At 40.3% G+C, this 27,181-nt stretch overlaps 1 protein-coding gene across 3 annotated transcripts in view; it reads right to left on the reverse strand.

Annotated features, from left to right (window-relative positions):
• The window catches only part of MYO9A (myosin IXA), a 163,085-nt gene that overhangs the window by 93,915 nt on the left and 41,989 nt on the right, over positions 1 to 27,181 (reverse strand). For 2 of the 3 annotated variants that reach the window (XM_065641481.1, XM_065641479.1), the window contains exons 3-6: positions 9,215 to 9,309; positions 6,058 to 6,120; positions 4,794 to 4,893; positions 2,109 to 2,165 (exon numbers count right to left, since the gene is read on the reverse strand). In XM_065641481.1, the coding sequence (XP_065497553.1) occupies positions 2,109 to 2,165; positions 4,794 to 4,893; positions 6,058 to 6,120; positions 9,215 to 9,309 (315 nt within the window). The remainder of the gene's footprint in view (positions 1 to 2,108; positions 2,166 to 4,793; positions 4,894 to 6,057; positions 6,121 to 9,214; positions 9,310 to 27,181) is intronic. The other variant, XM_065641480.1, reaches the window with a different exon arrangement.

Below are 27,181 nucleotides of genomic sequence, written 5' to 3' on the forward strand. Positions count from 1 at the left end.
CAGGGACAACTTAATATTGCACGGACAAAGTGAATTTAGAGATGCTGAACAGACTACTGAAAATTACTCATTTTAACAGAGATTTAAGCTCCTTCTCCAAAGGAACGCAACAAAGACACCTACACTTTATACCAGAAAGCTCATCGGGGATCAGCAATGGAATTATTTACACCATAAAATATCAGGATGAGAAGTTTTCCCTCCTAAATTCAAACCTTGGCCAACTGGCTTCCTTGGCCACGACACACACACCGAGGAGCACCTGGAGTTTTCACAACTGCAAAGGATGGAGCTGGAGTCTCCAATACAATGACATACCCACAAATTCTGCAAATAAGTCCTTTTAAAAGCTCTTTTCAAAGATACCAAGTGTCACTTCCAGTGGTGCTCCACATTCCAGGGACAGTTTCATTTCGTGGCATCATTCATCCAAAATTAAGTCACGAGTCAACAGCGAAATACCACAGACAACTCAGAAGTAGCACAATCTGTGCCAAAGGCAATTTAATTAACGATTTACATAACAATTGCCAAACTCATTAATCCACACGCAAAGGCCTTTTGTAAATTATCTACTTAAAAGCAGATGCTCTCTGTAGCGTTTCAGCTCTGCACTGTTTCCTAATGGATGACAAATGGATGATAATTATTAAAAAAAGGCGTTTCCTTGATATTAGGGCAGACAAGCATTACAAAGTCCATGCCCACAGACCAAATTCATCATGAATATTCCAATTAGTTTCCCAGCAAAAGCTGAAGCAATGCATGGAAAGTTTAAAGAAGACATAATAAATAGGGTTTAGATATAATAAGCAGTTTCTTTATAAACCCGACATCTGCAGCGGGTTGAGTCGGTGGTTACGGGGAGAGGTCCAGGGTTTGTTTAAGAGTGAATCACCAAGCGAAGCAAAGATGTTATTTACCATGAGCATCACAGAAAACCATCCCGAGCAAAATAAAACATCAGATAAATAGTCAAATTGTAACAGCACACGGTTTTGCTGTAACGTGGGAAGTCCCGAGATCCTGAGCTGGCCCCTCCAGAAGGTGGTAAATTTGAGGTTTGTTTTAATTTTAATTCTTGCAGTAAATTGTCCTAATCCATTTTTTAAGCAATTAAGGCCTTTGCAACATAGTATAGTGTGTGAAGGTATCTAGAAAAGCATCTGCTCTTCACTCCCCAGGCCTCTGAGGATGCTCATGTGCTAAGGATGCTAACACAATATTCAACATTTTTAAACCTTGTGGGGGGTTAATCTTCCCTTCCTTTCTTCCCTCCTAAGGATTTTGCAGCAGAAATCTCGCTGTTCAGATGCCTACTTAGCCCAAGCAAAACCCCATCACCTCTTAGTCTCCCAGCCACACCAGCTAGAGTTGGGCAACCACGAAGCACACGGCAAAACGAGCAGGAACAACATGCAGCTGATGTGGAACGTGCTTCCCCGTGCAGGACAAACCCAACAGATGCCGGCACGGGACACACGGACACCCAGAGCGCGTCACCGGCTCGTGTCACCGCCTCGGGCACACAGGGGGAGCCGGGGAAGGGGGAAGAGCGTCACCGGTCCCTTTTTTGGATGGATCCATTTGGAAAGGTTGATCATGTCAGCGGAACTATTTTAGGAGAAGAAATTGGTTTTGCGTTCTGAATAAAATCAGGGTTTGATTTTCTCACGGGGGGATGGTTTTGGGTTCGTTTGGAGGCTGGAGAGCAGATACACCACTACAAGCAGCATGAGGTGATGCATCTCTTAGGGCTTCATGATCTGCTGTTTTAGTGGGAAGGAATTTCAATTTTTGCATTGCTGCTGTATCACAATTTCCATAAATCATGTATTATCTCAAGAAGGAACAAAAAACCCCGCTTAGTTTGCTAAAGATGACCATGTCTAGCTCTTGAAGAAGCTTTCCAGATGGAAGGAACCAAAAAAGGGGCAAAGGAAAAAAACATAAGCATCATCACGAGCTAGTACACAAGCGACACCACTGCAAGGCAGAAGGTAATAAATAGCTTAAACTAATTGGACTTTGCTTTCTGCTCAGGTCTCGGTGCAGCTAAAATTGAAGTGAGGAGCAGCAACACCGAAGATGGGGATTCTTGTACTGACCGGCTCCGAGTCATTGCAATAATCATCCCAGCTCTCTCGGAGGGGTTTCTTTGTCATCTGAAAGCAAGGCAGAGCGCGTTAAGTAGTGTTCAGTCCCAAAATAATTCCTCCTACCTGCTCTATAACCAAGGCAGCAACTCAACTTTCCAAGAAAAATAATTGGTATTATTCTGTAGTGTCATTAATGCCTTTTTTTTTTTAAAGGTAAGATTTCTAATACTTTCGCCGTCACGGTGCTACATTTCCTGCTTACACTGTTTTCACGACAATCTCACACAATAACCATAAAAGATTTGAAGATCTTTTTCTCCAGGGTTAGAGAAACCTTTGATTTACCTAGAGTTGAAGTGTTATTGCTGGGAAAATCGCACTGAAGAGCAGATTTTTTATTTCTACTCTCAACCTCTGCTCTAGACACATATAAGTGCTGCAAAAGCGCAATTCTCCGACCAATTAGAAAGCAATACTTGAAAGATTTTTAGAAATTTGTATCTTTTTCCAATCAGACAGAGGGAAGACAAAGAACATGAGCTCCTGAAGAACTTCATGTAAGGACCTAATTCTGCAAATCACTGCTTTCGAAATGGATAAATATGAATCAGCAAGTTGCAGGGTAGGACTCCTGACACTGGTATGAGATGTGGAGAAGTCATCCAAACTCCGGGGATAGTTCAAGTAAACTTGCTTTAAAATATATATATACACACATATATATGTATTTCTGCCAACTTGCTTCCCTGCAATTACAGATCAACGATATAGCAGCACGCTTTGGTGAAATTTCGGAATAGATTATTGCTCATCTGCAATGCAAAAATGCATGTTTGTTTTGCATAACACACCATGAGCTGAGGAACCTGGGAGGAAAAAGTAACACTTGACTTGGACTGAGTCAGTCCTTGACTGAAGGGGCCTGGTTCAAGATTTTATAGCTTTTTGAATTTTAATATTTAATTTTTAGTGAAACACTTAGGTATATTTCTGAGTTTGTTTGTTTTTTTTCCCTTTTATAAAGGCGTGGATTTCTCTAGGATACGTTTAAGAAGCTACTGCAAATGGTCAGGGTCATTTTATAATATTACTTTCCCCTTTTATGTTTCCAAAGTTTCCTTTCCCTGTTCCTCCACTTCCTCTTTTTCCTTTTTCCTCCTTGTTTTCCTTTTTCCCCTTCACCTATGGGGCATGGGAAAGCTGCTAGTGCATTGTTAGAAGCCTTAATATGAAATCATGGCCTGAACACAACCAAAGGAACAATTCTCCCATAATTATCAGTGTTAAATGGTCTCTAACCCTGATTATTAAAAATTTTTAAATTATTATAATAAAAGCTCTAAAAATTCCGTACACTGTGTTCGAGCAAGTCCAGACTCTCCCGCCCTGATCCACTGGATGTACCTCAGTATCCTTCTCCGGCCTACTTGCCCACAGCATCCTAATTTAGATTAAAATAAATGTTTCAACCTAAATTATCGCATTCCTGCTAGCTCTACACACTACGCGCCACTGCATTTATAATTTTACTTTAAAAATTAGCACCTTTAAACTGCTATTAAAAAAAAAATAGACTATAATTAAAAGCAATGTTTTCGACTAACATAAAACTACCAATTGCCCAACAGAACCTGTGAATCTGACAAAATGTTGGATCCAAACGATCCAAACCCGCAGTGCAGATGGTTGTGAAGATCACAGCGCGTTCTCCAACCGGAGCCCAAGGCACAAAGAGGGCGAGCAAAAAGCCTTCGGCTCTTAATCCATTACTCATCTGTACAAATTTCCTGATCCCGAGTCGTTAAGAGCGGGTGGGAGTCATTAATATTATGGGAGATTTTGGCTTTGATAGCCGGCTTTAAAAAGATCTTTAAAAAGCCCCGGGGAATTGAGACGTATTCTGGAGTTAAATTCTATATTATAGAAAGACTAAAGGCTATTTGGGTTTTGCTGCATGTGAAAGTTTCTCTCCACCTTGTGGGTTAAATTGCTCTTTATTGCTAATCATGTCTCAGCTCCAAGAAAATTGAAATTAGTTAAAATCAACATATAGCTTAACTATTCCACATATTGCTACTCCTTTTTTTTTTCTTTTCTGTGAGCAAAAAGCAGTGAAGTCCCTATTCCCAAGCATCTTAAATAGCTGAAATAAATCTGATTTTCTAAAGTATGAGTTTAGTTGGCCACTGGTAGTACCTCATTCATTTTTAATTCATTTTCAATGGTTGCTGTGGTTTTAGTTATATTAAACTTATTATATTGTTAAATTCAAAGGATCATGCCAGCCATGAAGCTACAGAATTAGAACTACCCCATGCAAGATGTTAAATCCCGGAGAGCTACTAGAATGACACATTTTCCCTTTTTCTCCTACTCAGCAGACAGATGTTAATAAGTAAATGACACTCGCACAGATAACACGTAAATTATTATTGTTTTGCCCTTTGACGATTAAAACCACAGCATATTTACCATATCCCAGACAGGACCAAAATGGAAAACACTGATTATTTTTTTTTCTTATGCTATCAGGAGTTCAGATTGCCAATGCAGAATTATTTCTGATTATGGAAGAGCACGAAGAGCCTTAAGACAGCCCATTTTTTACTATTCCGTGCATTTTCTTTATTAGCATTAAATATCAGGAGTAGAAAAGGCAAGATGACTTCTTAGATTCCTGTACAGAATTCCCACCTGGTTGAGGTAATGATATTCCTCAGGCTGCTTCAGATGAAATGCTGATCTCTCTTCCTCACTCGCTCCCGCCAGGAGGTAATAAAATACATGGTAGTTCCTGGTGACACATAATAATAAAAAATAAGTTAGATTTCAAAACGAGCAGCAGCACTAAGCAGAGAAGCGCATGTAAAGCTGATTTTCCAGCTTTCAAACTCAGACCTGAATACTGTTTAGAAACGGCCGGTACCCATTTTGCAGTGATGCAAATGATTAAATTAAGTAATGGAGAATGAGATCCCTCTTTTCCAGCCACGGACATATGTACTTAGAGAATTCCTAGCCGACATCATCACGTTTTCCTCAAGAAACATGGGAAATGCCTACACATATAGTAGAGTCAAAATGACTTATTTCCTTGCAATGTAGAAATTATTACTACTTTAAATACCTGCTTTGTAAGACAGAACAGAAAAACCTTCCGTTTTTATGGCTTCTCAAATATTCAAAACACTTGAATATTACTAATGCTAAAAACCCCCCAGGTGACACTCATCTGTTTTGCTTCATGGCAGCTCTGACACGGATTAACGCTAAGAGCATCGCAGTATTTCTAAAATTAAAACTTTGTTTTTCCGTTGGATGTTTTCCAAGAGGAGCCCAGTTTAATCACCCAAGAGCACATTTGTCAAGGCTACATGTGCTATTTAACTTTGGGATCAGTCCATGAGCATTTGGGAAAACTTCTCGCACAACATCTGTCTCAAAAAGGAAACGCGGATAGAAGCGCCAAGAGTTGAAATACAACTAGAAGCAGCAAATTTATTTAAAATCAGAGTAATAATTATTGAGAGCGGGGTATGTAACAAATAATATGTGGCAATTAGGAAAGAATAACTTGCTTAAATGTGTTGTGTATATAATTTTAGCTTTTTCTAGAAGCCCTTCTGATGGCTCTAATGTGTTAAGAACTGTAAAACAGAATCAAAATGCCGTTTTCAAAAAAGAATTAGGTGTTGAATAGCTTACAAGTTGCACGAGAAAACAAATGATACATAATAATTCATATGATATGAATCATAAAGACAATGGAAAAGGTAAGTCAAGGACTAACAATAAAATGATGGAGTTTATTTTCCCTGGGTAATACATTCATCCCCAGACAGCAAAATAGAAAATGTCTTATTTCTCTTTGAAGAACAGGGTTAAGAACGTGAAATGCTGTGCTATCAGCACATATAGAAGTCAAAACCAACCCTGGAAGCAAAATACAGACACCTACCGCTCGTTGTGCTCCTGATAGACCAGGCGGGATTTCTCCAGGAGGTACTTCTCAACATAAGCTCTGCAAGGAAAAAATAAAAGCGTTATTCACTGACCCAACATTCAACTTAAATGAACACAGCTTTAGTGGGATGCACCAAAAAAAACCAAAAAAGTTTCAGCCTTGTTTCACTTAGTTATATAAATTTCTTCCTAGGCAGAACAAGCCCAATATTATATTTGGCTTTTGAGGTTTTTTGGGTTTGATACAAAGCCAAGACTAACTTGGATATGAAAAACACGAGCTATGGGCAGGGAGCGCAGGGGGAAAGTTTGACAGCACTGAAGAAGCTCAGATACCTATTTAATCCGAAGCCAGCAAAATCAAATTGCTTGCAGACCAAATACATCTGGGTGCAAAAGTTTGCAAGATCAGATTTAGCTGCAGGACCGGTCCCCAAATCGCCATTGGTTCTTCAAGAGCAGCCACTTCTCAACAAAAACTTGGGTTATTAACTCAAAAAATCAACAATTGCAAAAGCTCCTTATTGTAGTTTACATTTTACCCTAAGAGCCTCCATAATAAACATGTTTCATTTACATATTAAAGCCTTTTTTTCAAGCTCGCAGAGCTAAAACAAGCTTTAACAGGTTTTTTCTTTCAAACAATACTAACCAGTAATGATAGGGATTTAGAAACCGGAGTTATAATTGGCAATTTTAGATGATGTCGCTGTGTTTTTCCAGTGATGTGGCACCGACATCGAGCAGCCACATATGAACTGGGAAACTCGTTGAATTTTGGCCACGGGAGGACAAGGAGGCACCTCTACGCTTGCATCCCCGCCATGGTCTCCAAATGGGAAGCCAGACTCATTTATTACTTGTATCTCTGTAACTTTGCCCTGCTTTCACTAAAAAATAAGGTAAAATAAATCATTTGGAGGTGCTGCAGAGATACAGTAGCTCCTGGAAATGGCACATCCGCCCCGCAATGCGATGCTCTTGCAGGACAGCCACCACGGTTCATCCTTTACTGTTGGCAATCATGTCAAATCCACCTTTAAGAGCAAAGAAAAGGCTTTCTAGGAGTATGATTTTGTGCAAAATACTCATGTAAGCAGGCTCCGGAGTCTGCACTTAGCATACCAGGTCGCATCATCCAAAATCCGAGACGGAATTTCATATACACATTTTCATAAACACTCAAGCGCTGCATGTTTGAAAGCGCCGGCTCGTGGTATTTGAGATCCAGCCTCATGCCGCTGCGCAGATTTCCCATTCCACCGGTGCTTTTTAATTAAAACGTCTCCTATCTGGCTCTTCTGCAGTTTTATGGAGCGTGTCAGATGTTGGGGCTTTTGATCATCCTGTGAGGACGGAGCAGGTTGCAAAGACCTTCCTCCAGAACTCGCTTATCGTCGAGCAGGACGTAATAAATTCAGAAAACACGATGGGAACGCACTTAACTGTAGCCATCGCTCATGTTCCATCCATTTTAAAACCATCTTCAAAGACTTCATTTCATGGGGTGGGGTTGGCTGCTTCTAAATCTCTGAGCTATTACACCTCTTAAGTTTAAACTCGCTTCAAGTTTTGGGTCATTATATTCACATAGCAAATATCCAACTGTTATTTTCAGCCTACGAACAGAGCGAATTTCTGCTTCAGGGCTGCAAATCACAGTTGCATTAACAAAGCAAATAACATGCAGAAGACAGTCTGATAGTTGTGCTTAAAATATACGCTAAGCTTTGAAAAAAATAAATACTTGTGATCTTCTTTGTAAGACTATGGAAAAAAATTGTGGTCTCATATGCCAGGAACAGCTCACGGGTTTTTTTGTCTTTTTATTTTCTTTGGGCAGGATTGCAAGCTTATAGCGAAGCACAATCACATCACACTGTGCGAGAAAAGACTGGGAAAGTGCATTTATTTAAAGAGGAGAGAAAATTCCCCTTATTTTATGAACTAGAGTGCATGAATACTATGTTACTTGCACCGATCTGCCAAGAATAAATACAGGCTACATCCATAGAGCTGGCATAGCATGTCAAAGTAACACAATGTTAGGGCATGTGCTGGATTTTTTTACCCTGTATTTCAGTAGATATTTAAAAAAAATAATAAAATGAGGGCTTTTAAGAGAACTGTTCATCAGAATTAAAGAAAAAAAAAAAAGAATAGAAAAAGAACATCAGATTTGACGTAGGATGAAAAAAACAGCAGGAAGGTACATGGCGTACCCAGGCTCATTTGAAAAATTAATGGAAGCTATTTGTGTGATACCGTTCTGCTGGGAAATAAGAGAGAAACAAAATTAAAAGCAACTCTCTAAAATAACAAAGTCCCAGCAAGGGATCTCTTAGCTGGCTGCAGAAATTCTACAGCCCCTGGCATGTCGCTTCTGCTCTTCGCTTTTCCAACTGTGTTAATTAACAGGGAGAACAAGCAGAGTTAACATAGCCCTGCTCATTTAGAGCTGGCTTGAGTCACTTTGTGACGACCTGACGCTGTCTAAATTGTCTAAAGCCAGGCTTAAGTCCACCCAGAAGGTTTCATCCCTAGGCTTCCAAGCACGCAGCGGGTTTGAGTCCCAGCGATCCGTCCCATCGGCTTTGGGAAGCAGAAGAGATGCCAAAAAACCAAGGAGAACCACCATGGAAATAAATATCTCCTTGCAATGGCCTGGAGGGGGTAAAGAGGCTTTAACTGGTCAAGGGCTGGGTTAAAGAGAGACTCCAGGGTGGAGACAGAAGCATATGGGGAATTAGACAGCGATCAAGAGGAGTCTGGCTCCGTCTCATCAGGCGGCTGGAGATTAAACCCCCCGGAGCCCCAAAGCCACCTCAGCCTCATCATCCAGCCTTCCCCGTCTTGCCTTAACTGCTGGCTTAAGAGGAAAAGTTTCATTTCAGTTTAATTATCAAGTTGATATCATGATAAAAGAGAGCTCAGCTGGCTTCAGGCCAGCTCGGGTGTAGTTGTGCAGCTCAGATACATCAACATTTTCATTCCGATGGATGCAAATATAATAAAAATTACTTGTTTTTTAAAATTTAGTCCAAAAAAAAAAAAAAAAAAAGAAAAAAGGAACCTTCTGTTTCGTGTACCCCCTACACCAGCGTATTTAAGCTCCTCGTGTAGGTAAGAACACGGACACGATTCCCACTCACCCTCGCACGGTGCCTGTCTCCTGATAATTCACTTGAATAAATTTGCCGAAGCGACTGGAGTTGTTGTTATGTGCCGTTTTCGCATTCCCAAAAGCCTGTGAAAAAGAGAGAGGTGCCGTCGTTACATTTGAAGAGCCACCGCCTTTCCTTATTTAAATAACTTGCTTTGGGGGCTTTGCAACCATTGTATAATTAATAAAAAGCATATGGTGAAAGTGAGTTGAACGGTCTACAAAATAATACAACGAGCTTCTGGGGACTGTGTTCCTTTGTGATTTGGTATTCATGAAGGGCAGATAAATGCTGTTTACAAATAAAGTGTTAGCTGCACAAGAGAGATTTAATATTTGAAGTTATTATAGTCTATATTAAGGCTGTGCTCTATTCATTTAAATAAATACAAAAGTACAGTGCTCCAACAAGACTCTAAATTTTAATGAGCTAGAGGAAGCTGCTTTTTAATTATATATTGAATGAGGTGAAAAACGCTTTGAAGGCTCCTCAGATGTTAGACAATGTCATATATATGACACCGGCATAACCCAGAGTATTTTCACCATTTCAGACACTGCCATTTCAATTTGCTGCTGTTGTTTTTCCAAAACCAAAATGCTTTTATGCCTTTATTATGCGAAGCTTTTATTAAAGCCCTGCCTTACCGAGACACCTAATCCTGAGAGTCATTTATCGCCATTTAAAATAAAGGTCTGAATAGAAGAGCTGTTGGGAACCTGTAAGAACTGCAGCTCAGCTTTGGTAAAAACTGGTATTTTCAACTGTGCCGAAATCACTTTAATAATAACCCAGCCCACGGTGACAGAAACTGTCAAGCTGCCAAGTCCAATTAATGTTTCATTTATTAAACTAGTTCTGATAATCATTCACCTTCTCTTCTAAGCCCAACTTATTTAAGGTAATTATACGCGAGATAATTTCTAAGTGTTGTTTGTGTGTGGACGTTGAGTTACAAATACGTTTTGTGCTGAGGTTTAATGCCAGAGCTCAGCTCCGAGCTCCCAATAGATTTATTCCCTACTCAGCTATTTATTAGAAAAGATTAAAAGGGCTTTACATCTATAATCTTTTCAAATGACCTTTTCAGACTTAACTTTAGTAGCTAAAAGCAGGAAAAAAAAAAAAGATAAATTAATGAAACCTGGGCGAAAAGGCATTTGATACCTTTGGTACCTGCATGATGCTCGCTCTCACGTCTACTTTTAGCTTCCCAGGAAGATTTCTTTAGCAATCTCGTTAGATTTAATGATTTAAGAACCAGAGGAGGCTTGTTAACAGAATAACAATGTCATTTTTTTCCTCCTATTTGAATACGGGGATTTGTTTCAACTCAAGCTGCTGCATATAAATTCACTTTGGTTGATTAAAACAAGTCCTGCGATAGCCGCAACCCGCCGAGCGAGCAGGTTTCACCTGAAAGATGCTGATTTCAGACCCGCAGCGCAGGAGCAATCCCCTGCAGAGCTTTCGTTATCTCCTCAGCCTGCCCATACTTGTTTTCTGCTTATTTTCCCCCAAAATCCGCCCCCGCACCCAGCATCCCACCTCTACCCCGCCGCAGAGGGTGTCGAGGATGCTCGCACCCCCAAAACTCAAAATGACTAAATCCCAGGCATCCTCTCTCCCCAAACCCAGGTATTTTGCATTTCCCTGCAATAGGATCAATCGCAATCTAAGACACCACGTGATGGCAATAATATAAATTTTCCATACACCTAATTAATGCTGTTCACCTGAGAAGAGACCAGCCAGCAGCAACATGAACTCCACCCAGAATAAATGGACAGCAACCCTATTTTGTTCCCCTTTTTATATGATTTAATAAAGAATTTAAGGAAAAAAAATTAAAAGGATTTTCTGGTTCAGTTCCTGTGCTTATACCTCAAACAACAGCTCATGGAGATGAAATAAGGTCTATTTATTAGGATTTCTATGGGAAGAGCCTTACCCAGGAATAAATCTCTTTTATTCTGTAACAGAGAACATTCAGAGTCAGGAAAAAAACGTTTCAAATACAGGAGTGGGGAACTGCAGGAGTCCTCTTTTTTATGAGCTTTTTTCCCTGGATTAATATGCCAGACCACATGATGATTTATAATCCAAACGCCTACAGAAATCATAACCCATAATATCCCTCTTTCATGCATTTTTCTTTCTTGCTGATGCAAACGAGAAAGCTCCTTGGATCGCGTCTGGTTCAAACCAACAGTGGCAAAGCCACGCTGGGGAAGGGCCAACAAGGAGCTAAAGAAATGCCTGATGTTTAACTGGAGACAACTTCATACATTTTTGTTTGCTTTACTCGCCGTGTTTCTTTAACAGAACTATTGGGCTATAAAAAAAAAAAAAAAAAGAAGCGCTATTAATTCAATTTATGCATGCCTAATCTATATATACTTGGACGGGACACCATGTCCTTCTGCAATCAGGGCATAATATAATAGTTGAGGCTTGGAAAACACAAAATAAGTTCTGACTACTATCCTAAAACAAATTATCTTCTGTTCGTATTATTTCCCTTTACTAACTCATTGATTCGAAGCTGCCGAGCAGCTCGACGGACAAAACTCCGTAAGAGCATTCCTCAAATTCTCGGGGAGACCAAAGCTTTTACTGGCCGGGGCTCAACTTTTGGAAGGAAATAAAATTCAATATATTCGTCTGTAGGAGCTGAGGCTGGTGACTGCACCGAGGAACGAGCAGCTCCATTCCTCCTACCACCCTCCTGCACACCGAGATGCTTATCAGGGATGGCAGGGAAAAAATAATGGTTAACAGTTTCGTGGCTGAATGCTTCACCTTCCTCCTCGCCCGATCCCAAAGGCTCGTGGCCTCTTCACTTTGGGCTGAATATTAATGCAATCTGGATTAATTACAGGATAATAAGGATTATTTTAATGAAATACGGTGATTTTCCAAATACCTACAACTAGGAAAACATCGCAGTGACTTGTTCTCATACGGCAGTGACAATGAGATGCTGCTATATAGATAATCCTAATTAAATGTCATTCCCTTATAAAATAACAGCTGCCTTCCCCTATAGAATAACAGTTTCTGTAGTGAAAGCACTAGTGGAAATAGGTGCCTTTGCTGGAGTATTTAAGGTTTCTTGCCCTTCTCAAATGTGCCTCTAGAATTCACCCTTAGGGGGACAAATAAATATGTCATTTTATCTTTGCTATTTAAAAAGAGAACTGTATTAATAGATAAGGGTTTTGAAATGGATTCCCATCTACTTGAAGTGTAAATTTAATTTTTCAGAAAGCCGTACCATGAATATGTCAGAAGAAAAGCAAGCCGGCTGCTTAAATCTCAATCGAGGCTATGCCACGGCAGAATAGTTATATTAATAGTTCTAACCCGTCGTGGGACACTGAAGGGACTGGGAGCAAGATTTAGTGACGCTCATTTATGCCAGGGCCAAGAAATAGGTGAATATCAGACAAGAGACTGCCGGAAGACTCGTGTTCCCTGGTGGACAGTGAATTTTGGAAATTCGTGAATCAAACATATTCATAAAGTCTGAATGACTTGTAACCGTATAAGTGAGGTGGAAACTCGAAGCGTCAGCCAGCAACACAGCAGCCAGGGAAATAAAAAGCTCTCTGAGCTTATGCAACTCAAGAGAATATTTGTGAATTAAAATATTTGCATATATAGGTGCTGGTAAAAGGCTAGAAAGGGAGTGCAGAGTCCATACAATGCCCAAAGAGCCCTGATTTTGTAAATGTAAGGTCTTTTTAATGTGATCAGGTCACTCACCGGCATTTTAAGTTATTCCCTGTAGTTACGAACTCCTTTCTACATCTTAAAACATAAACGGTCAGATGATAAAGATCATTTTTGCCTGTTTTCATTCAACCTGCAACCAACCTCCCAGCACTCTTGTCCTGTTATATTGCTTTTTAACAGAAATATATCGGATTATGGCCAGAACATAAAACGCTTCTAGACTACTTAAGTTAGAGCCTCGCTAAATCCCTTCTCATTATTGCTGCTGCCCAGGGAAATATTCCTTTTAAATCTGCTGCTCGCCATCCGATAAAACCCATCAACCTGAATTCTAAACCGCTCTGAAACAGACCCCCCAGCTTTCAGTTTCCATCAGGTACGTAAAAGCAGAGACCACGACATCGCAATAAGCACCTGAAAAGTATCAAAGCTCAAAAAGATGGGCTGCAACTTGTATTTGTGCAAAGTAAAATACCATTTCTGTGAACCCTTCAAGGCGTTGTTCTGTGCGGTCAAGCGGTAACAGTGAATAATTTCGTTTACGGCCATTAAATACGAGCTCGAGCGCTCACACCTCGCTCTTGAATTCTCTTTATTGTGGCTGGACGTTCCACGCTGTCTAATGAAACCATCGCTGCTTTTCTGGTAAAAAGCACAAACCACAGAGTATTTATAGCGTTGGCGCTGCAAAGTTTCAGCAGAGCTCTCACCGAGAGCGACCTGCAACCCCCACCTGCCAAACACTGACCTTTAAAACCTTTTCACAATTTCTCTTTCGTTATTCTTGTCCTTAACGAGCCACTGGAACGCATTGCGGAGCCAAAACCCAATTTTCCACTTCAGACCTCGAAGGCAACAAAGCAGTTTAAATGCCAGGTCTCCAATGGCAAAATACATTGATTTTTTTTCTCTATTCCAAAATGATAATGTTGTCCTCCAATATTTTAGAAAAAAATTCTCCTAGCTGTTGAAGGCTCCAAACGGCAAATAGGAGTTTGAAAAGACCACATACACACACACATATATATCTAAAACCTCCAAGTCTCTCATACATATCAAGATTTATATACAATTTAGACGGACTCACAACACATTTCAAGGTATTGGCTCTCAATGCTTTTAGTTGATAACCGCCAAGGCATCTCCTGGTTGGCAAAATCCGCAGCACAACGAGGCTGCAGAAAACAAAACAACTCGGTATTTTCAGAAGAAAAGTATTTGCAAAGCTCCAGCTGCTGCTGAAAGGAAATTTTAATAATAAAAATACTAGACCCACGTTTTCCTTCCTTGCAATACAAGTCTAGTGCGGGTAAAAGAAGAAATTCAAAGCACTCAGAGCTCTGCAAGCCCGTCTTTGATAGCAAAGCACAGCAGAACATCTCTTGGGTGGTGGTTGCTTTCTGTAGCGTCCCCTAATAACGAGATTTTTTTTTTTGCTTGCAAGCTTCTCAAAAACACACAGTTTTCTGCTTTCTCCTGTAAAATTAGTAATGCGATTTTTTAAGCCAGCACAGCTTAAATGTCTTATCATTGTAAAACGTCTGCGCTAAACCTACCTGGCCACAGCAAAACTGAGATCATTCAAGGGCAGAAATCTCCCCTTCTGTTGAATCAAGTTGCCATCCTGGGATGGAACAATTAACCAACAAATCTTTTGTAGAAATTAGGCTTAAAATACAGGGGCAGTTAAAACCGCTTGTCTTTGTGCACTTGACAGTTCCAACTCCCTAATACAAATACGGGAGAAAATGACTTTTGATGGGAGAGCAGTGAGTTGAATGAGGTTTTGGGGTCAATTTAACTGAATAAAAGAAGTGCCGGTGTATGTAATGGAAATATCAAGAGCACCATTAAATCCACTTATAGCGTAAGATAGCCTAGATAAAGTATGATAAAAGTCATTACAACACACATTTGTTTGGGAGATTTAAAGCTCTGCTGTTCCAGATGCTCTATCAGCCATGTAAGAAATAGGATTTAGCATCTGCATTCCTGGCAAACGCTTCAACGTTGGCAGAATATTCCTCTTTTTCCCATACTTAAGCACCAGATCAGCCCATTTCAGCTTCTCCCTTCTAAGTAATGCTCCGGGGGAAAAAAAAAAAAAAAAAAAAAAAAAGGAATTTCCACATAACCACGACGCAACAAAATAAAACCCCAAAGCAAAGCAAAGCCTCCTACTTAAGTCCTATTCCCGAATGGTGACAGTTTTCTTACACAAATGCCGTAACGGGGAAAAAAATCCCGGCTAAGCCGGCAGACGGTGACGGGCAAACATCAGCGCAGACGGATCCTGGGGCAGAAGATGCCAAATCCCTACGGTCTGGCTCATATCCCCAGTCCTCTGCTCGTACAGTGATTTTTTTCATCCGTAGGGTGGACGGCCCTGGGAAGAGCAGCCGAACGCACGTGTTTTCCAGCTAATTCACACACGTGTTTTTGGGGAGAAAAAAAAAATTCTTCAGCCCGGGTTCAGCTCTGGGTTTACAGAAGCATCCTGAAATGAAGTGGGGTACCTCGGGGTTATTATGGGGGTTTCTCCAAGCCGGGGGATGCTTATAACCCCCAACATTTCCATTCTGCAGGCAAAGAACAAACTTTATTACATCAGATGTAGATAGCAAGTGTCCCAGGACCAAGCAAGATCTCCTTAATCAGTGCTTTAAATTATTTTTTTATACCAATAGAGATATAAAACAATCACAGAGCAATAAAATGGGTGGTTGAAAACAAGACGTGGCTTAAGGAGGAGATTTTACGCTCCCCTAGTAGGCAATGGAAGTCCAGTAAATGAGCACTACAGCAGGAACAAACCAGCACTAATATTGACAGATAAAAACCTCTTAATACATATTTAAAGTGAATATCCAATAGGTTATATTATATATCACAACATCGAGTCATGCCACAATTTCCCCACCTTGCAAAATCCATTTTTACAGAGCTAGATTAAGCACAGCAATGTATCGCAAACAGTCGATGCTGCAATTAAAGCTTCTCTGGAATTACTAGAAATAATCCTGCAGTGGGTCGGGTCCACAGCTGATTTCCTTTACTCTAAATAAAGTCTTATTGCAAAATAAGACATCCCTCAAGCCCCTTTTGTTCAAGGTTGAAGCTTTGGAGCCTCCAGAGCTGTTGACCACTCGGGTCTCACCTGCTGTGAAGCCACCATTAAATTAAAATATGACTTTTCCATTTCCAAAACCAGACAAATATCCCTGTGTTTCAGTGCAGGAATAAATCGCTGCATCTCCCACAGCTTTTTAGCACACCAAGCTTTACAGACAGCCGTGGACAGGCAGTCCTCACCCAGCCCTCCACATATTTCCAAAAGTAACGCAGTTTGGGTCTTTTCAGCCAGACGCGCATTGTCTTGGAAACATTGATGTTCCAAATGGTGCAATACTCATTAAAAAAAAAAAAAAATCATAATTTCATTGCACAAGGTTGTAGGAGGACATGTTTTGCCGTACGCAAGCTCTTCTCTCCGTTGGCACTTTTTGACGGCTCTAGTAGCACTCGGAAGCGCTTGCCGGAGCTGTGACTCACTTATCTGAGGAGGTGGTGATGACAGGTTGGTGTCACCAATGTCTCATCCCAGCCTGGGCTGCGGTTCTTGCTTCAACGCTGCTTGTTTCGGGTGGCGGAGCTACGGACCTTCAGCCCGAGGACAGGTCTGGAAACGAGCCTTGGAAGTTTGGGAAGGTCTTCTTGAAGAGGAGAATCTCCAACGCAACGTCAGCCTCAGCTGGAGCCAAGAGCTCACTTAGAAGTGAAACATTGCCCATCGGTAAGAGGCACGTCCCTTGGAGAGGCATCTCCGCCAGCTTCCAGTTCCCTCTCACCAACCATCAGCCTCTATATTAAATAAATTAAATAAAGAGGCATCTGGTGTACAACCCTTGGACACCCTCCAGCCCCTGGAGGAGACCTCTCAAAGGCTCTTCAAAACCTAATTTTTCCTTTTTTTTTTTTTTTTTTAATATAACGATTCTATACAGGGCCATAAGTGTTTAAAAATGAATTTTCAACTTCCCACTGCATACTTAGCCCAAAAAATACTAAATAAATTGAGGCACTCACTGCTCTGGGCCCAACACAAGTTTTCCTGCAGTTTGTCACCAAAATCAATGCCACAAACCAAAAGGCAGGAGAAAGCGTCCCTACCATAACGCCTCCCATCTGGAACCTCTTAGCAGAGGCACGGAGCCCTCATGTATATTTTACACACATATTTTTCCTGCTTTTCCCAAGAGAAATATGTGTAACGAAGAAAAACAAAAACATACCACTGTAACACGAGACCCAGCTTGGCTTCTGACTGTGTTATCCTTCCTCTTAGACCTCAGCTACTTTTTGCTGGTTACAGACAAAAAATAACACACACCCTCCCCTTCAAAAAAAAGAAAAAAATTAATATCAGAGCTCTGCCATTAAATCAACGCAATATAAACCATATTTGTTTTATGCCGTGTAAATTATCGCACGAGTAAGGACAAGGTTAAACGTGAATATACACGTCTCCAGCCCTTCCCTGCCCTTCCGTGGGATTATATAAATAATCCGCCACTCTTCTTGATGCGATTCCAAAATTTCAAGTGCTGTTGAACCGAAGCATCGAATTTCTGCGCATCGTACACAGTTTAGATTACTCACACCACGGCAGCTCTACCAGGCCGATGTTTTCCAGCGTTTGCGATATTTCAGTAGCCATGGGCAGCTTCGGATGCCTGATCGAGCCATAAAAATGTCTTTTCCCCTTTTTAGCACAGTTCAAATGGTGAAATGGGAGCTTAAAAATGCTTATTACGAAGTTTAGGGAATGGACCACGAAACCTGCAGGAGCCAAACTGATGCGTAGCACTGAAAAAAATTATCTTATCGGACTGATACATCGCATTGAAAACAATAATTATCAGTGACCAGAATATTTGATAAGTGTCAGGAAAAACAATGGCTGGCACTGATTATTTTTAGGGAGCAAAAGAGAAATCTCAAAAATCAATGTATTCCCATCAGGTATTTGTTTTAGGAGAGGATGCAACTGCTTAATCGTGTATTTCGAGCCGTCAAATAAAGCAAAATAGGACAATTCAATAGGTACCACCTGTCACCTTCCCAAAGGTATTAAATGTGGGGATTTTTGGGGTCACGAGGGAGAGGTTTTCTATAAACTGAAAAAGGTTACTAAGCCAGGGGTAAATCTGACACCGCGCCATCCGCTACCGACAGCGCCAGGAACAGCTGCGAGGCGAGCGCGGAGCGGGCGATGCCCCGAGGCACGAGACGGGCACGGCCTCGCGATTCGGTCTGTAATACAAGAGGTTTCCGAGGGGAGAACGAGCTTTCACTTCCCAGCCCACCCCGGCGGTGCGTCGGGAGCGTGTGCCCGTGCCTTCCCCGGCTTTTCGCAAAGGGCAGGCCTTAAACCCAGCCTAACCTTGGTGCGCCTGGGTGCCGAGGATGCAGCAGCTCCTCTTCATCCACCTTGGCCAAGCATGAACTGGGGAGTCAAGTATCTTCACTTTATTCCACTTCTTCACATATGTTTTAAGAGACGTAGCCTCGTTATCTTCCATGAATGAGCAGGATTTTTAACAACATTTTGAGTATTAATTTTTAAGGTGGTTTCATACATCTGGTATTGCTGCAAGGCTTGAAGTACTCAGACACCAAGGAGCAAAAAGCAGACCCAAACCACATTTTGCATTAGAGATTTGACCCAAATGGAGCAGAGCAGAGGAAGGAATGCAGTCCCAATTTTCAGAGCAGCAGCTGGGAGCCACTGAACCTCCTTCTGGGCTCTCCCTCCATCAGTCGTGATACGTTTTCCAAGTTTCGCAGCGAATGAAGCCAGGGTCCTCCCCGATGTGAGCTCGTTTTACTGCGCACATGAGCCAATCTCCAGAGCTCCACGCAGCAGGGAACGAGAGGAGGATGCGCAAGAACCGCAGTGCAAATTAAGTCTCCAAAGGCATTTAATACCGTTTTAACTCTACAATCTCTTTAGCTTTTGTACGTGACTTTGGGGAGCACCAACTTTTTAAACCTTTTTGCTTTTCAGAAAAATATAACAAACAACGATGTGTATAATGTGCAGTACCACATTTAAATTATAAGATATTCTGAAAAAAAGGGGTGTGATGGGTGGCCAGACAATGGCCTGCTCAGAATAAATGAGGGATGGCTGCACTGGGTGTCACACACAAATAATCCACGCTCTGTATAGCTGATAGCAGGAAAAATGCAGAAGATGCACTGGGAAAACTCACGGGGCATTGCTTGCTGGAGCAAACACTAACGACAGACTTTGCTTTCCAATTAATTTCATGCAGATAAGCAATGCCCGTTCCAAAGACGGCTTCATCAGAGTACACGCTCGTGAAATTCTCTCCGTGCTGTTTTCCTAAAGACGTGGCTTCCAGTGGACGGGGATTGTACACCTATTTTTTTTTTAAACACCTTTTCTGTTTAATCACCACCACGCAGCCTGACAAACCCTCCCCGGTTGCTTCCCACCCTGCAGATATTCACCCGACGTGCTCCGTCTCCGTGTAATTAAACCACCGTCGTACAACTCACCTTGTAGAACCCTGCGAGCTCTACAACAGCAACCTCTGGACCAGAATATCTTCTTTCAAGCTTGGAAGAATCGCTGTAGAGTGTTTAAGCTTTTTGGTATTTCTTCTGTAACTAAATATATAGCTAATAAATGGAATTCGCAGCCTGATGTCGGTATTGCGATGGGATAAAGATAGAGGCAAGACAAATTTTGTAGACGGATGTAACATTATCTTTAACCAGACTAACTGGAATAGCTGGAAAACCCAACAAGCTTTTGCGTACACGTCTTCTGCCAGGCTGAGACAGACCGCAAAGCTCGAGTACAAATTCAGATTATTTCTTCCCAACTTAGCAAGAGATTCATCAGTTGAATCCAATGGGACGAAAGGATTTTTAACCAGAGGAGCATCGAGGTGTGAAAAAGGAAGAGGAAAAACAAGCACTCCCTGTGCTGAGCAGCAATATTTAATTTATAACCTACACAAAACCACGTTTTCATCTATTATTTGGAACGGGTGGTGACCTAACACGCAGCAACACTTACTCTATACGTAGAGCTATGAAGTTACTGCCAAGAGAGAGCGATCTGTTTATTCTCTTTATCCACCACCCAAATCTGAACCTGAGGAGAACACCAGGGACATGAGCACTCAAATGGTCATAGAATAGTTATTGTATAGTCAAAATGTCACCACACACGTCACTTGGGCTGATTTGGAAAGATTTTATATGGATATAGGTGAAGGAAATCTCAAAGAACAGACCATCCTGCAAGTGGGGTTAAAGCAAGGAGCTCTGCCACTCTGCTTGCATTTGGGATGACGTGAATTAATTATATATATTTTTAAAGCTGCTTATTATTCTGTTTCCTTTTTGCATTGAAAAGGCACATGCAAGATGTAGCAGAAATCACTGGAGCACATCTATTTATGCCGAATGGGAAAGATGAGGACGCTGCTTCTGCTCACTCAAATCAGCTTTAGAAAACCCAAAGAAAATACCATTAGCGGTAGCTAAGGAGGGGTTTGCTTGCATCTTTAAAGAGACAGTATTAAATGTATTCCTTTGACTTTAATCAGCAAGTAAAATACCACATTAAAAAAATCAAACGCATGTGAAAACAGCGTTTCTTCTCTAAATAGCTTTGCCTGCAGTTCAGGAGGGATGGAAAAGGAAGCTAAAAAGCCTCACAAAAAGGAAAACGACAGAAAGAAACCTTTCTTTGTCTTGCTGAGCCTCATCCTCTTGTTTATAAGTCCCAAAGAGAACAGCGGCACAATTGTCCTACCTCGCGCTGGCCGGATTTCAGCAGGAAGGCTTTGGTCAGCCGGCCTCCGGCATCCGCTCCGTGAGGCCGTTACCCTGCTCATCTCGCCTGTTTTCTGCTGGTTTTTCCCCATTTCTCCCCTTGGATGACGTCCAGGTGGACGGGAGCAACTGGAAATCCATCAGCCGTCTAGTCTAAAGTCACTATCATAATTAAAACCCAGGCGGAAATTGAAACGAGGTGTGGAAAAAAAAAAAATCCTGCTCTATCAGGCACTGTATGGAAAAAAAAAAAAAGGAAAAAAGGGATGGAATTGGTGCTCCACAATCAAAGTGTGGAGATGAGCAGCGCTGAGCATTAACATCACGTTAGGAGGTTCCCTCCATGCTCTGCTACTCCCTCGGACACGTGGCGTAAATACACAGTGACCCTATTCCCAAAGGGATCGAGATCCCAAGCCAGCCTAAAAATATACGGTATAAATGGTTTGGGGATCATTACTGCATCTGCAAGTCTTCCAGTGTCACTTTAAAAAATAAATGCATCAAGGATAAAAATAAAATACCTCTGTAATTCAGCAGTTGAAAGCACTTTATCCCAGTCACGCATCCTTGTCCGAAGAAATCAAGCTCCTAAGCAAAATGCAGCCTGGATCTGGCAGTCTGGAGTGAAGTCACATTGAATGTGTTTGAATCAAGTCAAATAAACGGAAATACAGTGTTTTCTCTCAAAGTATAAAACTCAGCAGTAAGTCCAAACCTTTTTTACTTTATAATAAGTTCAAACCTACTTTACTTTTTGAATTTCCAGTTGAAAGTTAGAAATGTAATTAAACTCTTTAGAAAAATTAGCACTTGAGATCTTCTGACGTGATAACCATAAAGCAATTTAAAAATTGCAACCATTAAAGTCAAAATGCAAACTTATGGCTCCTCTAGACTTCAACATTTGCTTGCACAGATCCTTTATACCTTAATAAGCCAGCAGGTAAGACAACCTAGTTATTCAAAAACCTTCTTCTCCCACTTACATTTCTCTTGCCGAACAGACGCGATTCATGTGGAAAACCAGAAATATTTTCCTTACTCATAATTATATCTTAACGAAGCTTTCACAGCAACAAAAAGCCGGTGAAGGCAGGAGCAGCTGATCTAATGATCTACAAGATCTACTAAATATTCCTTGAGTGCACAACTGCTCGGATCAATGTTGCTCGCAGCAAGACAAACACTTCATCTGCACGTCGCCGAGCCCTCGCTAAGAGCCAATGCACTTCTTTAAAAGCCTGATAATCAATAAAGCACAATTTAAAAACTTTGTCAAGGTTGGACTGCTAATGTGATGGAAATTAAACAGACACCGACCCTCTGAACTTGAAAATGAGCCTAAATGACAATCTTAATCAGAACTGAGACCTCAGCTGGGGATGCACCAAAATTCAGAATTACCTCCACTCATGTTATTTCTCATTTCAGACCCTTGAAAGGAAAAACGCGACGCTCCGACCTCGTTAATTTGTAATTGCGTTGTCTATCAGATGATGCATTTACTGAAGCATCCAGCTCAGCATCCTCTCTGTCAATAACCCAGGCTGATGAAATTAATTAATAACCTCACTTCAAAACCAGCTGAACAGTTTGGGTTGCGTTTTTTGGGGGGTTTTTTTTAAAAGCATTATGTTTTCTGCCAGTTTTATTGAAATTATTTGGTTTTCCTGTAGCAGATGAAAACCAGATGTGGCAGAGAGGGAAGGGTTGTACAAGCCAGAACGAAAAACCGAGACAGCAACAGGCAGGTCGCACCCATTCATTACCCAGAGATTTCCCTTCTGCCGTAACGCTATTTATATTGCATCTCTATTATTACAAATATTGTAATTGTGATGTAATTCTAGAAACCTCAGTTTTCTCCTTCCCGACCCAAAGCAGAAAGCAGCACGTGAGTCGAAAGGCTTCAGTAAAGTTTCTTTGTGCCGCGTAAGCGTTTTGGAAAGCTGCGCTCCGCTCTTGCAGCGTTAATGCCAATATTATGCTATTTAATCCCTCCTGAAGCAGCCCAAACCCAGGATTAATCCAGGCTTACCAGCTCCTGGATGCCCACTTGTTATACTGAGAATACTGGAAAAGAAAAGGAGTTGGTGTACGTGGACACAAGGCAATTGAGAAAGTATCACTGCATTGCTGGCAAAATTAAACGTGCATCCTCGTTTAGGTGATTTGCAGCACAAGTGGAGGAGCAGGATTGGAGTTATTTATCATTTTAAGCAGCTACGTGATGCAAAAACAGGGAGTACGAGTAAATCACGGGTGATTTAACTGGCTGGCCATGTGCACGGGCAACTGAAATGGCAGATAACCCACCTTGTTGAATTTTTAGGCACGCTTCACAAGCAACGAAAGGTCTTTGGAGGTCTTTAGTCTCTCCACAATATTACTTTTTCTTCCCCATTTAAAGCTAATCTAAAACTTCTGGCAATAGAGTATTCTGATTTAAAGCAAACATGCAGTGGCAATTACGAGAGGGTGCAGAAGCAGGTTATTCTTTGCTTTAATCTGCAGAAAAAAGAAAAGCAAAGGGCAAAAATGAGCTTTGTTGTGCTGTATTTGGAGGTTTGTATATGGGCAACCTAGACAGCAACCGCACTGCTCCGAGATTTTGGGGGATTCACTTAAATTCCTTTAAAACTGACTTGATTCTTAAAATGATAAATGAGATTTTACATCCTTTACACTCCCAACTATACACTTACGTACTGGAGTAGCATCCCCAGTTATTCAGCGAGGCCACTTGTACGCAAGCAGCAATATAGAATATACCTCGCCTTTTCATTAACAGATGCAATAATTAACATACAGAACCAATTTCCATTGCTAATTAGTCTCCAAAATATTTTAAGTATCCATCGTGGCTGTGCCTTTTGACGGTTTACTCTTATCATCACACGCATTCTTGCGAAGCTTGAGAATGGAGTTAAAATGCTGCTTTTTCCAGGAGGATGCCGAGCTTCACACCCAGCCATGACCCAGAGCAGGGCTTACCTGATTAATTAGTTTGGGCTTCTATATGACACCTGCGATACAGATTTTTTTTTTTGTACATATATTATTGCGTTGTTATTATATTACACATAGTATTACAATAGCTATTATTAGAATATATATTATTTTGGAATTTCATCTGACACCTGCAATGCATATTTGTGTGCATATTTATTATTATATTACTATTATGTCATACGTATTATTATAAATATTTTAAAATATATATTATTCTGGACTTTAAAATGGCACCCACAATGCAGACTTGTGCGTGTATATATCTTATTACATTAATACTCTATTCCATATACCATTATAGTAGAAATTATTATAATATATATATAGTATTGTGGACTTTAATAGGACATGTGCAATGCAGATTTGTGTGTCTATGTTATTATATTAATATTATATTACATAAACGATTAAAGTATAAATTATTATATTTTATATAGATTATTGTGGACTTTAACATGACACCTGCAATGCATATTTTTGTGTGTATATACATTATTACATTAATATTCTATTCCATATACCATTATAGTAGAAATCATTATTCTATATATATTCTTGTGGACTTTATTACGACACCTGCAATTCAGATTTTTGTATGTGCATATGTTATTATATTAATATTCTATTCCATATACCACTATAGTATAAATCGTTCTATATATATTATTGAAGACTTTATATATATATTATATATATTATATATATTATATATATTATATATATTATATATTATTAAAGACTTTAATATGACACCTACAATGCATATTTTTGTATGTGTATATATTATTATATTCAGATTATATTGCATAAACTATTAGAGTAGAAATTATTATTTTATATATGTTATTTTGCACTTCTAGACGACACCTGCAACGCAGATTTCTGTGTATATCTATTATCATATTAATATTATATTACAAATAATATTATAGTAGAAATTATTATTCCATATATATATTATTTTGGACTTCTATATGCCACCCGCAATGCAGATCTGTGTGTTCTTGTGTGTATACGCGCTCACATAAACTCCAAATACTTGTAAATGAGCAGAGTGGCTTTTGCAGGCTGATTGCAGCCATTCACCCACTTCTCATTAATATCTCCAGGAAAAAAATGGGGCGGGGAAGGAATCGAGCAATCTGAAACATGAACGCTTAAACCAAAAAAAAGGAGCAACGAAAGGCTAAAAGAAAAAAAAAGAGAAAAATTGCAGGTTGGGTTTGGCAGCAGGCTAGCGTTAGATCACCGTGAATCCCAGATTAAATAAAGCTGCAGCGTGAATTTCCTGACTAAGGTAAAAAAGCCCGGCTCAAATTTACGAAGTGCTGGCGAGGTGACCTCGGTCCCAGAGGCCTCCAAATACCCAGAAAACTCAGGCCCAGAAACACCGGATAATTCCAATGCGTTCCTGCCGCAGCCTTGGCCATAAAGAAATAAACTCCCGTCCTCCCAACTTCATGTTTTTCAGAGCCTGAAATTAAACCAGAGAAGTGTATTTCTAGGCCGGCCAAGTTTATTTTCGATGAAGACGTGGATTTGAGGCTTGTAGAGATGGGTTTTTTTTAAGGATCCAACCCCATATCTTCCCCAGCTCTGTCAGGCGCATCCCGCTCCGCCTACATTTTGCAAACAAAAAAATAAAAATAGGGAATTTTCTGCTCTTCAGGACAATTTACTGGATCTCCTTAATTGAAGGATAATTCAATTTCACAGTGATATGTGTAAGATAAGAAGAAAAACCACAACACTTTCTCATAGACGAGACTCAGTGCTATACATAACACCTACCAGCCTGTATTCAAAATATTCTGAAGTCAGAGAAAGTAGTAATTATTTAAAAAAAAAAAAAAAAAATCACATTATTAAATCTACTTGGTCTCCTGTTTCTTTTTTCTCTCTTCTTTTTGCTTCTTTTTTCTTTCTCTGTTTCTTTTCCTTCTTTCGTTTTTGTTTTTTTCTTCTTTTTTAAATTTTTGTTTCTCCTCCAAGCACATCAGACGCTTTGCTGAAACCCAGAGAGTTTAGATCTACTTTGCTTTGGACCATCATATATTTGAGACACAGCTCCCACCCTGACCCTCCACGCCAAACCTTCGCTCCCCAAACCTCCCATTTCTTCCAAAATTTTCTCGTTTCCTCCATGATAAAGCAGATGAAACTTTGAACATTTTGGCCTTATCTTGGACGCGAGCGTTTTTATCCACATGCTTTCATTCTGCTTTGGCGTCCCTCACGTGGCTTCTTGTCCAAGATTATTCCCCTGATTAAAAACCAGAAGTAAATCTGTCCGGATTGGGACAATCAGCGAATCTTTGATCCCAACCACAATGGCGCTGCATAGGAATCTGGTTTCTCTGTTCATATTCCCTCCTATCAAAAACACAAGGATATTACGGATCTGGAAAGTGCTGGCCAAAAATAATAATAATAATAATAATTTTAAATTGTATTACGTCTAGAAATTGCTGAATTTTTTTTCTTTTTTTTTTCTTTTATTAATTAAAAAAGTCAGGGTTTTTTGGTGCACAAACCCCTTGTACTAAGACCTGTGCTCTTCTCCTTCAAAATTTTAATTTCCTGAGAGTGGTAATGAGGGGACGGGCAGTTATAAACAGAGTTTTCTGCTGTGAACAGGTTTTTTAAAAAATTATTTCTCTTTTTCTCCCTTGAAATTTGAATTTTCTTAGTGTGTGCCATTACCATTTCATGGAGTATTTTCATAGGAACTGCCTGGAAACCACTACATTATACCCTGCTACCAGTCTGGCCATAACAGCATGGACTGCTCCACGCTAAATTAACCATCTTGGTAAACACAAAAGTATTAAATATATCCAGTAATGCTTAAAAACAGAAATAATGATGATTACTCGGATCTCTACTTCTCCTATAGTGGATTATAGGGTTTCCTGGCACGTTTTATAATGGAAATAACTGAGACAATTTGCTTTCATGACTATAAATAATGGTTTTCCATAACTGCCGACCATCTCGATCTGGCTTGTGCTGTGCTAAGTTTTGAATTACGTCGATTCTTAAACAATATTGTACCACCTTTTCCTCTATTCTGACTTTGCTTACAAGTGCTGGTAGGGCTAGGACTCTTGAATACGGAAATACGTCGTTTTTAAAAAGCTTTGCTTTTACGACAAGGGAGATTAAATTATTCATTTTGCATCCAGATGGCTTTGCCACAGCTGATAAACACCAGCACATAGATGGATGGCAACTATATAATGTAGCCACGGCTCATTTTATCAATTGTGTCGTTAAGAAAACCAAAAATTTTAGTTTTCATGTAGCCATAAGATGCGTTTTTATGAA

This window comes from Caloenas nicobarica, chromosome 10 (genome assembly GCF_036013445.1).
Source record: "Caloenas nicobarica isolate bCalNic1 chromosome 10, bCalNic1.hap1, whole genome shotgun sequence".
Classification (NCBI taxonomy): Eukaryota; Metazoa; Chordata; class Aves; order Columbiformes; family Columbidae; genus Caloenas; species Caloenas nicobarica.